We start from the raw sequence: 16,240 nt of genomic DNA on the forward strand, positions 1-16,240 counted from the left end.
TCTTTGGACTGTGGGAGGAAAGCTGAGCACCCGGAGGAAACCCACGCAGGCACGGGGAGAACGTACAAACTCCACACAGTTACCTGAGGTCGGAATCAAACCCGGGTCCCTGGCGTTATGATGCAGCAGTGCTAACCACTGTGCCACCGTGCAGAAGAGTGTTGTAAACTAAGGTCACCCTTAGTGCCGAAGTGTTCCCTGATTTCGACCCTGAAAAGTCTGACTCTCATTTTTTTAATAATACACCCAAGTCCTGTCCTCCACATCCAACGAAATAGTGTCAACCTATTTACTCTATTTGTTCCCCTTAATATCTTGAAACCTTTGTTCAAATTGCCCTTTGTGCCGAAATTCCAAAGAATAGTTTGTATAATTTAACCCTTGTGGTAAATTGGCAATAGATGTTTTCTAAGGTGGATTGCCCAGAACAACTGACAGCACTCCATATGTGATCTAATCAGGGCCTTGTATAGATGCAGCAGTGATTCTACCCCCTTGTATTCTAGTCCAGTGGATTTAAAGGCCAACACTTCATTATATTTTAATGATCTATTTACCTAGATTCCTATTTCTCTATGAGCCTCCATTATTTTTAACTTTTCACCATCTGCAAAGTGCACCGTTCTCCCATTTTTAGGTCAAAAGTGAACAACCCCATATTTACCTACATTGAATTCCATTTGCCACAGTTTTCCCCATTCACTTAACTATCGATATCTTTTTAGAATTCTTACACTTCAATCTACATTGTATACAAGAATATCATAGATCTATGATCTAAGATCTATGATCTAAGATCTAAGAATGCCTATCTCTGTGCCTTTGGCAGCTTTCCAAGGCCTGAATTTTCTCGAGAGTTGGTGGGGAATGTATCCCTGCTGACTCTGACAGGCAAACTCAGATTTTTCGGTCAAATGAGTGTTGATTGGCAGCAGGAGGGACTTCCAGCCGCTTTTGGAAGCAAATCCAGCTATGGAATTGGATTGGCTTCCCGACAGCTCTCCTGTCCCTCCAGAGCTGCGATAGCCGGAAGAGAGTAAATGTCGGGAGCCCATGTGAAGGAACGCTGGGAGGGTAGGAGATGCCCTGAGGGGTTGAGTGGGGTGGGGGCGGGGGCGGGGGCGGGGCAGGGGGGGGGTGGGTAATCGAGCGATCAGCCGGGGGAAGCAAGGATGAAGGTCCAGATGTGCCCAGTCCATGAGGGGATGTTTAGCACAGTGGGCTAAACAGCTAGCTTGTAATGCAGAACAATGCGAGTAGCGTGGGTTCAATTCCAGTAGCGGCCTCCCCGAACAGGCGCCGGAATGTGGCGACTAGTGGCTTTTCACAGTAACTTCATTGAAGCCTACTCGTGACAATAAGTGATTATTATTATTATGGGAGGACGCCCCCATTTATAAAGATGCTTCCGATGGAGGCAACCACCCTCTTCTCACCGCCCCCCTACCCCCTACCCCCCCCCCCCCCCCCCACCCCCCCCCCCCCGCTTTCTGCCTGGGATCGAATTTTGAAAGATTTTCTGTTTCCCACACTGAGACGTCTGGTGCTCACCAGCCTGTAGGTGAAGACTGGTTGGGAAAAGGCCCTTCAGTGGCCATTAGGTGGCCTCAAAATCTGCGGGGCAGGGTTGGGGTTATGGGTGGGAGAGTGAAAAACCTAAAATTCAGGCCTAGGATATTAACAAATACTGATTACAGAAGGGTGAACCGCACTAATGTGGCAGAAGATATTGAACAGGTCAATTAGTTAACCAATTAGTAGTGATGAAATTACTGCAGAATATAAATGAAACACTTTTAAGAACGCAATAAAACATGGGGAAGACACGTCCTTTTAAGTTTTAAAAATATCAAGAGGCCATCGAGTTGATGGCGACAGTTTTATTCCTTATTCATCTCTTTGCTTTGTCTGATACCTTGGTGCTGGTGGTCACAATCGGCTGATTATTCATAATAACACAAGAGTGATTATTTGTAAGTTTATGACACTACCCATCTGATAATTAAGAGGGCGATATTAAAAGGAATTGATTTGCTGTAGAATCATAGAATCCCTACAGTGCAGAAAGAGGCCATTCAACACACTCTGCCCTATACCCGTAACAGAACCATCCCCGTGGCAATTTAGCATGGGCAATCGACCTAACCTGCACATCTCTGGACTGTGGGAGGAAATCAGAGCACCCGGAGGACATTGGAGAAAGTGCAAACTCCACACAGATCGTCAGCCAAGGCCGGAATTGAACCCGGGTACCTGGCTCTGTGAGGCAGCAGTGCCAGCCAACGTGCCGCCCTATACATACTCATTTTATTATAAGAACAAACAACAGCAGTTTTGAGTCACCAAGCAATGAGAAAAAAATATTTTGTGACATTAAAATCCCACACAAGTTGAACTTGTGCTTCAGAAATGAAGCTCTTATGTACAAACTTGATGTGATGTTGTCAGCTCCCCTTTACCTCATGGCTGACATCAGGATGTATTTAGCAGGATACTGCTGCCTCCTATTTTGGGACATGGAGACATTTCGTGAGGCACCAGTCAGTCACCCTCCAAAGTTAAACTTGGTGCAATTGGCAGAGCAGGCAGCACTGTGAGTGACAGCTCGGTTAACCACACCCCTAGTCGAGCTCAGCTCCCAGCGGCTTGAACCAATGGTAGGCAGCGGAGGGCGGAGCTTTGCCTGAAGCTGTGAAATGAAGCGGCTGACTGCTTGTGGCAGGTTCTAGTCCAGGAGAGGGTAGTAGCCAGGCTAGGGAGGAACGAGGAGTTACAGCCCAGGAAACATTTAAATAAAAAAAGACAATCTATTTTTTAACACACACAAAACTAAAAATGAATATACCGTGTGCTCGTTGTGGATTTGGCGTATATCCCGCTGAGAAAGTAGTTTGCATTGACCAGGTTAGTAACGCAGACACTTTATTGAAATGCCAGATCTTTAAACTAATTTTTTGGACTGACGATGTAACAATCAATTTAATAATTAAACAGCTAATAATGTGTTTGTTTTGCTATCCATAGACATGGCACAAATCGTGTTTCCACTGTGAGGTCTGCAAAATGATCTTAACTGTCAACAACTTTATCAGTCACCAGAAGAAACCTTTTTGCCATGCGTAAGTCGTTTAAACATTAATAACAACTTTGTTGGACTATTCCCATTAAAGGGCTTTTACATCTCGATTGATATTAATACACCTTAAATCGAGACAAATCTGGCAATTAAACACGTTATGTTATTGGATATCAATTCTGTTTTGCTGTGTGCACTAGAAGTACCATTGGCTTTCCAATTTTAGATCCACAGATTTATACCATTGAAATTATTTGTAGTGAAGAGAGATTGAAGAATTTTGCGTATAACCCGGGTGGGATTGAGAGACTATCTGATCGATTATCTTGGTGCAAATTGGTGGCAATGTTTTATTTTAATTCGCAGGCACAACCCCAAAGTTAACAAATTCACCAGTATACTCGATACACCCCTGAATCTGAACGTGAAGAAACAAAGCCAGTCCAGTGAGGTGGGTAAACGAGCTCTATAAATGGACATTGTATACATAAGTTACATCTTCAAAGATCACTGGAGAGTTAGTCGCTCGATCAGTTGTACTTTATTTACAGTAGTCCTTGACTATTTCAACTCGTGCAATAAAGCAGCCGTTTGACCATAATTAATGCCCATGTTTGTGACAAGCTTCGCAGTAAACCTGCTTAGTTTTGGTGACAACCAAACATTGGAATGGATTCTGTGTTACAGCCACATCTATTTCTGGACGGCACTGCGATGTGACACCGCACTGCTTGTGCTTCGACTTCATGTAGAGGTTAAATTGTAGTCTTGAGCACTGCTAGCCGTCTATCTCTCACCCCCCCCCCCCCCCCCCCCCCCCCCATCGCCATATTCCCTGTTGCCTTCAATCACAAATTGTAAATAAACAAAATGTGCATGATATTTCATATTAAACTGACCCAGATTAAGCTATTCTTAGGGTATGAAAGTTGGGTAATAAGAAAAAAAACATTGTCTTAATTAGTTCAGCCAGCTACCATATATAAACAGACCTATATAAAATGGGTGTTTTAGTATTAAAATGACATCTTCAAGTCAATGATTGTTATTCTCTGTACATTAGCCTGATGTTTATCAAGTACATTTGTTCTTAAATCCTAACATAAAACTGCGTTTTACTTCTGTGTTGCTGAATTTAAAATTTTCAATTTTCCTTGGTATAATTTGTACTTCATCAGCATGAACGATTTTGTTTCAGTTTGTATGGGACTTTAACAGATATAAGTCTTTAGTGTTTTTAGTGATCCAGAAACCCAGGTTTCATTTGTGACAACTTAAAAAAAACCCCCACAAGAATTCAAACACGTTATTCTATCTACCGTGCATTCTGATTGATACCAGTAACTGATTATTTGGAGATTGGTTAGCTTAGTTGTCTGGGTGACCCACGTGTGGTGTGGAATAATATCAACGGTGTGAATTCAATCCTGACAAAGCTGTGCTATTTCTTAACCCGTGGTGTCAGCGCATGATGGGCCATAATTGGCAACCCTTGGACAACAAGGATGCTATCTGGAGGGGGAACAGGATATGCTGTGATTACAGAATGAACTGTGGATATTAAAAATGTAAACTGAGAAAATGATGTTCTTACAGCGTATTGAAAAATAATAATTTCTGAGTACTATCTTGCAACTTTTTATTCATTAAAAACAAGTGATTGTGTGCAGTGTTGGATACTATGAGCATGAGATCCGTTTTATTGGAGAGGAAGTTCTGACACTTCATTTTTATTAGCTGATGAATTAACTTTAAAGTCAAAACTTTAAAGTCAGTACATAACTACTGATAACAATTCTTTAGTGGCACTGTTTAACCCATTCTCTATTTAATCTGTTTACTCAAGAACGTTCATATCTGGATTTCCTGAGATACGATGATATACTCACTGTGATGCTAAAGTGGGCAAAATGATGCCGACTCTAATGACTCCGTTTTTCTGTGAAGCCAGTTCATCTTCCCTCACCCGGTTTGGTACCAGTATCATTTGAGAAGGGAAATACAACAAATAATCTATGGGAAGTCAGAGAGCAATGGGAAAATTATATCACTATGTGAAAGTATCCAAATTTGAGCTGCCGGCAAAGAAAAATGCAACAATTATTTATAAATATTCAGTAAAAAAGATGGGGAAAACGATGGGAAAGTTATATAGTGAGTGAGACATTCATGTCATTACTGATGAGTTGATCCCTCCAAGTAATGCAGTGCGTTCTAAAAATTCAACGTTATAAAATGTCCACTGAAATTTTGCACTTAGATTAAGTACCGTGAAGAAGCCGAAAAATTCAAATCAGTTTTTCACTGGGATATAAAGTCGAAGCAACTGGAACATGCCTGTACGGTTGGGCGACTCGCGAGTAAGGTAAGCAGCCTCAAGGACTTGTGTCATAAAATGCCATGCGCGACAACATTAATGCTGGATTACAATATGGCCCCGAGGATCCATGGGAAATCTCACTTCCGCCATAACCTTGGTGGGAAGCCATGACAACTGTCATCAAATAGTTTCTATGATGGCTTTGCGGGGTGGAGTCTTTACCCATTCTTTACAAACTATGGGCATAAGACGTTGAGTATGGTAGGGGGCCAAGGCTTGGAGCTCCCACATGACAAGTCTTTTCTGGAAACTGGCATATGCCCGGATGGGATCAGGGAGGGTGGATATGAGGCCCTCTTTGTTCAGTGGCTGTGATATGATGAAAGCTCCGAAATTGAGGGCCCTCCAAAATTACTCAACAAACCTTTGCAGAGTCAATGACAGAGCTATGGGAAGGTATGTTTCAATGGATTTCCAGGCCTCCTGGAGTCAGTGGAAGTAAACATTAGGAGAAATATAGAGCGGGCTGCTAACATGTGATCACAGTAAATCTACATACAGCATTTTTAATGACAAGTTTTATAAAAAAAAAATTATGGTTTATCTGAGATTATCCGGCCTCTCTGTAGCATGAAAGGCAAAATTGATTGTTACCCCTGTAATTTTCTGGTGCTTGTTCCGTTTAAGGAAGTTTCCCTTCTGACCTCTCCGCGATTGTCCTTTTAAATGTAAATAAATACAAATAAGTTCTGTCATTGAGCTCAAACCCTCTGGTTTACAGGTGCAGTATACTAAAGCATGGGATGAAACAAAGGAATCATATCACCTACCACCAGATATGCACTCTATTCTTCAAGCACAGAAAAATATGGAACTTGTCAGCAAGGTAGCATGCAACCACTTTCACTTGTTTTCTTTAACTCTATAGTTTATTTTATTTTACCTGTTTCAAGATCATGCATTAGTTATGGCAGTGTTTCAAGGGATTATATAATACCTCCTGTACTTTATTCAATGGAACTCTAATTTTTGACATTACAGAATGCTTACAAGGCTGCGTATGAAGAAGACAAGAGTTGGTATTCTGCCTGTGTTACAAATCCTGAACTTGTACGAGTTGCCCAGGCTCAAAAAGCTATCAGCGATGTAAGTGAATGGAAACTAAGTTAGCTTACTTTTTCAATGGTAAATGGTTTGATTGTTTAATTAATAAGTAGTTGACAATAGTATTATGTATGGCTGTAACGTGCAACAGGCATTTGAGAAAGTGATCCAAGAAAGCTACTGATCTGACCAGTATTTTCGCGGGAGACAGTTAATAGATGCCAGGCATTTCCACACACTGAGGGAGGGGAAATTGAGAGTTTTTAATCTCCAGGCTGATCGCAAACATCTCCAAGAAATCCATCCAAATGACATTAGGAAAGGCCGGGAAGCATTTGACTTACCATTACAACTCAAACAGGATATTCATAATAAGCAAAATCAAGATAAAGGAATGAAAAGGCAAAGAATCTTTAAAGGCAGCTTGGCCTTCAAGAATAATAGAGATCAATTATTTTATTTTGTTAACTATTTGAAATATTGTTGGAGACATGTAAATTTCAATTGAAGTATTGATTTTACTTGGGTTAATTTATAATGACATAAGAGTTCAAAGGTGATTATGGGGTTCCACTCACATCATAGTTTTCTGCACTGTGGTGTCTGGCACCTTTAAGGGGCAATTGGCTGATTGGGTCATATGACCCAGAGGGAACCAGGATGGGCGTTCACCTAGCAACTGGGGGATTTTGCCTCAGATCGATTCCACACATTGATTGGTAGCTATGAAGCTGGAAGACTCTATAAGATAGTGGGCTCGATTCAACGAATAAAGTTCTGAGTGTTATTTTGGGCGAGTCTTACGGGGCTGTTTCCTGCCAACCTTTTGGGTGAGATCCACACCGGTATTCACCTACACTAAATCAGTTTTTGGGGCCTTGGGGACTTTCTCCCTAGTCGAGCCCACACTTAGAATATTTTTCCTCAGTGGGGAGCTGAACTCGTTGGCTGCACCTAAGAGATCGGGGCACCATTTTGAAAGAGTTCCCTGATCTCTTTGAGCTTGAGGGTCCCCCCACTCATTGGCAATGCCATCTGCCACAGGCATGGCCATTACTCTCCCCCCTCTCCACGTGAGGCCACCTTGCTATGAGGTCACTGAGTGCCCCCCTTTTCAGGCCCTTCCCTTTTAATCTCCCATTTCAAACCCCTCTTCACCCCACCTCCAATACCAAGAAATGAAGCAGTTTGTTACCGGTGAGGGGGTAATCACTCCCCAGAATCTTGCAGATTTAAGGAAGCAAAATGCTATTCATGTCACAGGAAGGTGCACTTGAGGCTCCGGTATAAGAGCAAGCCAAGACTGCTCAGTGCTAAAGGCAGTAGCAAATCACCGTACGCAGTGTAGAAGATTTGCCAACAAATGGTTGAGTGTTCATTCACTGAACAATGTGAAAGTGGGCAAGGTAGCCCTCCCCATCACAGTGGTGCTTTTAGTTAGTGGCAAACCTATAAAGATGGAAGTAGACATGGGAGCATCCACTACCATAATAGGGGTACACAGGTACAGGTACTTGCGAGAAGGGGTTCGGCCTTTGGGTTTAAGGAAGACCTCAGCAAAATTGGTGGCCATCAAGATCATGGGTACTACCACCATACCAGTGAGATATCAGCAGCAATCTGCCCAACGCCCACTGATAGCTGTGTCAGGCCGAGGACCAAGTTGACTGGGCCGCAACTGGCTTGAAGAAATTACACTAAATTGAATAGAATTTTTTCAAATAAAAGGAGGCCTGTTAGAATTAATAAAGAAGTATGAAGAATGATTTTGCAATGAGCTCGGGAAAATTTAGCACCTGCAGGCATAGATCCATGTAGACCCAATGGCAGCCCCATGGTTTGTCAGGGCCAGACCCATACCCTATGCCTTGGTAGAGCAGGTGGCGGCAGAATTGGAAAGGTTAGAAGAACTGGTAGTTTGCAGAATGGGCAGCCCCCATAGTTCCTGTGATAAAGCCAGACCAGACCATCTGCATTTGTGGGGACAACAAATTGACAATGAATCAGGCTGCTAAGCTTGACAAGTACCCTATTCCAGATTGAAGTTTTGTATGAAAAGCTGACCATAGGCCAATCTTATACAAAGTTAGACATGAGCCACGCTTGTCAGCAGCTTGAGTTGGATGATGTTTCACGAAGTTATGTTATAATTAACACACACAGGAGTTTGTTTCAGTATATGTCCCTGCCTTTCGGCATGTCGTCAGTTTGTGCCATATTCCAGAGAACGATGGAAAGTTTGTTGCAAGGATTTCCACATGTGATAGTATAGCTGGATGATGTATCGATATTGGGATTGATGGAAGCCGAGCACCCAGCTAACTTGGAAGAGATGCTAAGAAGATTTCAAGAAGCTGGAGTTCGCCTCAAGAAGAATTGTACATTTCAGGCCAATGAAGTGACTTACCTGGGTGACTGGTGTAAAAGTTCTTCTGTTTATTTCCTTTGTTCCCATTTCTTTTCTTTTATTATTTCTGGTCCATGGACCCATAATCAGGATGCGCCTTTAAGCAGAAGACTCGATTGAAACAGCCTACTTGTCAGGACATTGTGTTCCCAGGTTTTGTTCTTGGAGCGAAGAGGCCAGACTCCTCAGCACCGGATGAATCTGAGGATCCGGATTTGGAGGATGCCAGTTCGATTGGTTAACTGGCAACCGGTGGGTTGGTCAGCCTAACAACAGTCAGTGATTGGTTCCTGCATGATGCCTCCTGAGAGAACTGGGCAGAAGTGTTTAGACCTTGGAAGTGAAAGGAATGCCCTCTCTCTCTCCTCCTTACTGAAGTGAAATAGCTGCTCAATTGTTCTGAAAGCAGTGAGTTCCCAGTACATCCTTTGCTGTGAACCTGAAATGATGCTGAGTCTGCAGAGAAGATAGACAACTTTGCCAGAGAAAACAATCTCAAGTCTAGAAGAAAGAGGTATCAAAACGAAAGCTGAATTTAGGAGAGACACTAACCGTAAATCATCCCAGTGCATCAAAGATCTTTATCTTTTTATTTTATTAATATTATCTTTACCATTCCACCACCCCTTTTCCCTCTGTTGTTTGTCTGTGCGTGTGTGTAGAGAAGGGGTGGTAGTTAGGAAGGGGTTTTGGGAACAGGGTATTACATAGTCTGTTACATTTTCTGTCCTTTTAATTGTAATACTGTACATTAAAAAAAGGTTACTTGTGTTAAAGTTACATACTTGACGACTGCAGTTTATGGGTTCAGCCAATATTTAGTTGGTGAGTTATCCCATGCATGTTGTAAGATGCAGCTTATAATTGCTTGGATTTTGAAATGAAAACTTTGAAAAGGTATACAATGTTAAAACATTCCATTTCCCAAGCTGTTTTAAGACAGTTCTGCATTTGAGATTTGAGGAGGCGATAAAGGCTCATTGGATTTACCAGGAAATTAGTTAGCTGAAAGCTGAGGCCTACACGCTGCAAGCTGAGACATCCTCTGTGATTCGCCACCATTCATATTGGTCACAACTAAACAAAAATAATTTCATGATTTTAATTATGACGCTTGCTGGGAGCACAAAAATAAATCGGACTGGCATGGAAATGGCAGTCAGTGATTTCCTATCAGGTTATGATATACTTCAGGAACTGACCTGCACCAGATATTGGGTTGGATTTTACAGCCCCCGCTGGGTGTGTTTTTGGCGGGTGCAGGTCAAAGACTGAAGGGTGCGGTGCCTTCCAACCCACCCCCTGAGCTGTCCCCCAGTATCTGATAGGTGGGCAGGCTCAAAATCAACAGTTTGCCTGCCATATGTAAATAATTTAAAGGACAATTGGGTCTCTTACCAGTAACCTAATTTAACAGGATGTTATGCTGACCATGCCATAACATGGTTGGTGTGGGCAGGAGAGGGCAGTCCATTTTTGAGGCCAATCGTAGAATAATCATAGAATTTACAGTGCATAAGGAGGCCATTTGCCCCATCGAGTCTGCACCGGCCCTCGGAAAGAGCACCCTACTTAAGCCCACACCTCCACCCTATCCCCATTACCCAGTAACCACACCTAACCTGTCTTTGGACATGAAAGGCAATTTATCATGGTCAATCCACCTAACCTGCGCATCTTTGGACTGTGGGAGGTAACCGGAGCACCCGGAGGAAATGTGCAGACTCCGCACAGACAATGAATCAAGCTGGGAATCGAACCTGGGACCCTGGAGCTGTGAAGCAACAGTACTAACCACTGTGCTATCGTGCCAAGTTGAAAGAAGTCATGAGGGAAGGGGGATACATTATTCGAGGAGTGCCCTGGGGCACCCCCCACCCAAAGATATGACCCAAATTTCACGCAGCTTGCCCTTTTAAAACCTGGCTCTCCTCCCCCTCTCTCCTTTCCTGGGCTCTTGGATCCCTGCCCGCTCCAAAAGCTGGGGATGCTCCTGTCTCTGGCAGCCATCGCACTTCTTCCAGCTCCTCCTGCACCCATTACTGAGTTCTGGCACTGCTGAAGGTGGGTCTTCCTGTCCACTGAGCAATGGAAGTCCCACTGTGGGAATATTCCAGCAGTGTGTCATGGCTGCAGGACAAGTTCTTCCCCAAGTGTGTCAGCTGACAGCCAACCTTCCTTCCCCAACAGTAAAAACAGTGAAAATTGTAGAGTTCTACTTGGAGGGAAAGTAAAGCTTCATTACGGGCATTTTCTGAAAATGCTTCTAATTGATAGAGGATGTTGAGACATAGCTACAGTAGCTGTAACGTTCCTGGATGTATGGCTTACGTATTAGTAGATATTTTGGTACTACTTCATTTCTGAGCCTGTGTCAGACTGACAATCTTACCATCTGCCTCAGTGTTAAACTTGGCTCCCCAAATCAGCTTGTGCAAACATTATGGATTCTGCTTCTCTGACTTCCGAAGCCTGGGACGGGTTCATGTCAAACAGACTCACTTGACGAGAACTCAGGATTGCCAAGGAGTTGGCTATTCGATGACGATTAGAAGGCAGCTCAGTTCACCTGCAATAAGCCTAAGCAGCGACTAAAAAGCTTTGGGTTTCAAGCTTGATGAATAAATATTTTCAGTTGTTTAAAACCTCTCACAACAACACCTTTTTTGTATTTCTAAATGAATGAAGGTGGAGTATAAACGTGGACATGGAGAGTTCATTTCTCAGTACAATTCCGTGGTGGACACTCCGCAGTTACTACATGCCAAAGCAGGAGGAATACTGGCCAGTGATGTAAGTACATTTCATAATGATGTTGTCGGACAGATCATTTTAAGAGAATGGAGTTTTAAAAAAAAATTTCTACTTGCCAAATTTCCTTATCATTCACAGGATGTGCACATCATTGACAAGGCTAACATTTATTTCCCATCCCTAATTGTCCTTGAGTAGGTGGTGGAGAGCAGTCTATTTGGACTTCAGCAGTTTGTGTGTTGTAGGTATTCCCCCAGTGCTGTGTGGGAAGGGCTTCCAGAATTTTGACCTAGCTATAATGAAGAAAGAGGGAAATATTTCCGAATGACATGGTGCGTGACATGTTGGGGAACTTGGAAGTGGCGGTGTTTCCAAGTGCCTCTGCCCTTGTCCTTCTCGAGGGTGCTGTTTTTGGAAGACCTTTCGAAAAAACCTTGGCGGTTTGCTGCAACGCATCTTGGAGATAGTATGGTGATGGTAGAGAAAGTGAATGTTCAACATGGTGGCTGAGGTGCTGATCAAGCGGGCTGATTTGTCCTGGAGGGTGTTGGACATCTTGTATTGTTGGAGCTGCATTCACCCAGGCAAATGCAGAGGCTTTGGGGGTGGGGGGGGGGGGGGGGGGGGGGTCAAGAGATGAGTTATTTGTCCCCAAAAATCTAGCTTCTGACCTACTTTTACAAACACAGTATAATGTGGTTGGGCCTGTTAAATGCTGCAGTATCAGACAGTCCTGATTACGTGTGAGGAATAGCTGCATGAAATGATTCAATCCGTATTCTTCCTAAATTTTATTAAAACCCTCCAGTAATAACTGTTTTAATTAATGTGGAATGCTGTGGTGAGAATCCTTAGTGAAATGGCCTGGGGTTGCTGCTCCGAAGGATCTGGCATACCTGCAACATCAGGCAGTGATAAGCACACAACGTTAGGGGCGAGGCCACATTGGATTTGGTACTGGGTAATGAACCCGGCCAGGTGTTAGATTTAGATGTAGGTGAGCACTTTGGTGATAGTGATCACAACTCGGTTATGTTTACTTTAGCAATGGGCAGGGATAGGTATATACCACAAGGCAAGAATTATAACTGGGGGAAAGGCAATTATGATGCTATTCGGCAAGATTTAGGATGTATAGGATGGGGAAGGAAACTGCAGGGGATGGGTACAATCGAAATGTGGAGCTTTTTCAAGGAACAGCTACTGCGTGTCCTTGATAAGTATGTACCTGTCAGGCAGGGAGGAAGTTGTCGAGCAAGGGAACCGTGGTTTACTAAGGAAGTTGAAGCACTTGTCAAGAGGAAGAAGAAGGCTTATGTTAGGATGAGACATGAAGGCTCAGTTAGGGCACTTGAGAGTTACAAGTTAGCCAGGAAGGACCTAAAGGGAGAGTTAAGAAGAGCGAGGAGAGGACACGAAAAGTCGTTGGCGGATAGGATCAAGGAAAACCCTAAGGCTTTCTATAGGTATATCAGGAACAAAAGAATGACTAGAGTAAGATTAGGGCCAATCAAGGATAGTAGTGGAAAGTTGTGTGTGGAATCAGAGGAGATAGGGGAAGCATTAAATGGATATTTTTCGTCAGTGTTTACACTGGAGAAAGACAATGTTGTCGAGGAGAACACTCAGGTTCAGTCGACCAGGCTAGATGGAATTGAGATTCAAAAGGAGGAGGTGTTAGCAATTTTGGAAAATGTCAAAATAGATAAGTCCCCTGGGCCAGATGGGATTTATCTTAGGATTCTGGGAAGCCAGGGAGGAGATTGCAGAGCCTTTGTCCTTGATCTTTATGTCGTCTTGTCGACAGGAATAGTGCCGGAAGACTGGAGGATAGCAAATGTTGTCCCCTTGTTCAAGAAGGGGAGTAAAGACAACCCTGGTAATTATAGACCTGTGAGCCTTACTTCGATTGTGGGTAAAATGTTGGAAAAGGTTATAAGAGATAGGGTTTATAATCATCTTGAAAAGAACAAGTTGATTAGCGATAGTCAACACGGTTTTGTGAAGGGTAGGTCATGCCTCACAAACCTTATTGAGTTTTTTGAGAAGGTGACCAAACAGGTGGATCAGGGTAAAGCTGTTGATGTGGTGTATATGGATTTCAGTAAGGCGTTTGATAAGGTTCCCCACAGTAGGCTATTGCAGAAAATAAGGAAGTATGGAATTGAAGGTGATTTAGCGGTTTGGATCAGTAATTGGCTAGCTGAAAGAAGACAGAGGGTGGTGGTTGATGGCAAATGTTCATCCTGGAGTTCAGTTACTAGTGGTGTACCGCAAGGATCTGTTTTGGGGCCACTGCTGTTTGTCATTTTTATAAATGACCTGGAAGAGGGTGTAGAAGGATGGGTTAGTAAATTTGCAGATGACACGAAGGTCGGTGGAGTTGTGGATAGTGCTGAAGGATGTTATAGGATACAGAGGGACATAGATAAGCTGCAGAGCTGGGCTGAGAGGTGGCAGATGGAGTTTAATGCGGAAAAGTGTGAGGTGATTCACTTTGGAAGGAGTAACAGGAATGCAGAGTACTGCGCTAAAGGCAAGATTCTTGGTAGATGAACAGAGAGATCTCGGCATCCAGGTACATAAATCCCTGAAAGTTGCCACCCAGGTTAATAGGGCTGTTAAGAAGGCATATGGTGTGCTAGCCTTTATAAGCAGGGGGATTGAGTTTCGGAACCACAAGGTCATGCTGCAGCTGTACATAACTCTGGTGCGGCCGCACCTGGAGTACTGCGTGCAGTTCTGGTCACCACATTATAGGAAGGATGTGGAAGCTTTGGAAAGGGTTCAGAGGAGATTTACTAGGATGTTGCCTGGTATGGAGGGAAGGTCTTACGAGGAAAGGCTCAGGGAATTGAGGTTGTTTTCGTTAGAGAGGAGAAGGCTGAGAGGTGACTTAATAGAGACATATAAGATAGTCAGAGGGTTAGATAGGCTGGACAGTGAGAGTCTTTTTCCTCGGATGGTGATGACCAACACGAGGGGACATAGCTTTAAATTGAGGGGTGATAGATATAGGACAGATGTCAGAGGCAGTTTCTTTACTCAGAGAGTAGTAGGGGTGTGGAACACCCTGCCTGCAACAGTAGTAGATTCGCCAACTTTAAGGGCATTTAAGTGGTCACTGGATAGACATATGGATGAAAATGGAATAGTGTAGGTCAGATAGGCTTCAGATGGTTTCACAGGTCGCAACATCGAGGGCTGAAGGGCCCGTACTGCGCTGTAGTGTTCTATGTTCTATGTTCTATGTTAGGCATGTTAACACACAGACAAGAGATGGCGCATTTGTTGGGACAGTCTTACACCTGCTGAAACACATTTGCACAGAGAAGGCTTGCAACAGTGATTGTATCAAACAAGCATAATTCTCTCCCCAACTTGTACATCCATCAACAATGTGTATGGCTATCGCATGAAAGACCTCGATTATAATCTCCCTGAAGGAGATTGTATTTTCTTGCTGCTCACCAGTGCCAGATTGCCTCAGTTTCTTCCGTAATGGCGACGATCTGCAATAAATGAATTACATATTGTGTGTGTGTATATATAAAATGTCATGTGAGAGTACCTTTAAGAAATGGGTGTTTATCAAATAGCTGTAGTGATGTCAAAGTGTGGGTGAAGCTGGGCTGTCTGTTCTTCCTTTCGTTTTTCAGCTGGCAGCTACAGCGTTTGTTTAGTTTCGTTTTCAGAGTTGGAGCTGCATCCAACCAAACAAGGTTTAAGCTTGATATCTCTCTGCCTCAAAAGAATGTCTTCAGATCACTTGCTAATTTAAAAGTGATAACTGCTCTCAGTAGAGAATTTAACCCTGTTGTCTTTGTTAAAGAGGGTATTTGTCTTATGGATGCTGGTAGGAAAGATTAAGGGTGACTTATAGAGTTCTGTATTCTTTTGGGGGAGTATTTGAATTGATAGTTGCTAAGATGTGTACTGTGTGTTTATAAAATATTAACTCGATTCATAGAATAAATATTGTTTTGTTTTAAAAGTACTTTAGGTCTCTGTTGCATCACACCTGTAGAGTGGGACCTTCTGCTCCTCATAACCAAAATCTATTAAAAGTTGTAGGTTAGGTGAACTCCATGATACACCTTGGGTTTCTCTAAATCCTGGTCTGTAATAATAAATTGTTACTGTCTGTTTCAGACAACGCGATTCAACCGGGAAAAAAATCATGCCTGGTTTTGGGCGTGTTTAGCTGGGTGTTTCACAGCGGCTGCAGCACCCAGAAACACCCCACTATTCACCGACACTGTCTTTTTTTTGACCTTGGGGAATCTCTCTCTGCACTGAGGCCGCACTTCGAGTCATTTCCTGCTGGCATACCCAGCAGGAAAGGCTCCTCGCAAATCGGGACACCATTTTGGAAGGGTGCCCTGATCTCACCCCCACCTTCAGCCCCCACATTTTCAGCCCCCCTACCCCGACCAATGTGGCACCTGGGCATCCTGACACTGCCAGTCTGGCACCCTGGCAATGTTTCTACCAGTCTGGCAGTGCCAACCTGGCATTACCAGGGTGCCCGGACGGCACTGCTAGGGTGCTATCATGCCCTGCCCCCAACCACTCGGGT

General features: G+C 43.5%; 1 protein-coding gene across 1 annotated transcript in view; it reads left to right on the forward strand.

Annotated features, from left to right (window-relative positions):
• Positions 1-2,727: 2,727 nt before the first annotated feature.
• The window catches only part of LOC119979706 (nebulin-related anchoring protein), a 125,531-nt gene continuing 112,018 nt past the window's right edge, over positions 2,728-16,240 (forward strand). The window contains 7 exon segments of the mRNA XM_038822261.1: positions 2,728-2,904; positions 3,025-3,119; positions 3,443-3,527; positions 5,337-5,441; positions 6,178-6,282; positions 6,438-6,542; positions 11,596-11,700. Coding sequence (XP_038678189.1) covers positions 2,836-2,904; positions 3,025-3,119; positions 3,443-3,527; positions 5,337-5,441; positions 6,178-6,282; positions 6,438-6,542; positions 11,596-11,700 — 669 coding nt within the window. The 5' untranslated portion in view covers positions 2,728-2,835.

Source organism: Scyliorhinus canicula, chromosome 16 (genome assembly GCF_902713615.1).
Source record: "Scyliorhinus canicula chromosome 16, sScyCan1.1, whole genome shotgun sequence".
Lineage (NCBI taxonomy): Eukaryota > Metazoa > Chordata > Chondrichthyes > Carcharhiniformes > Scyliorhinidae > Scyliorhinus > Scyliorhinus canicula.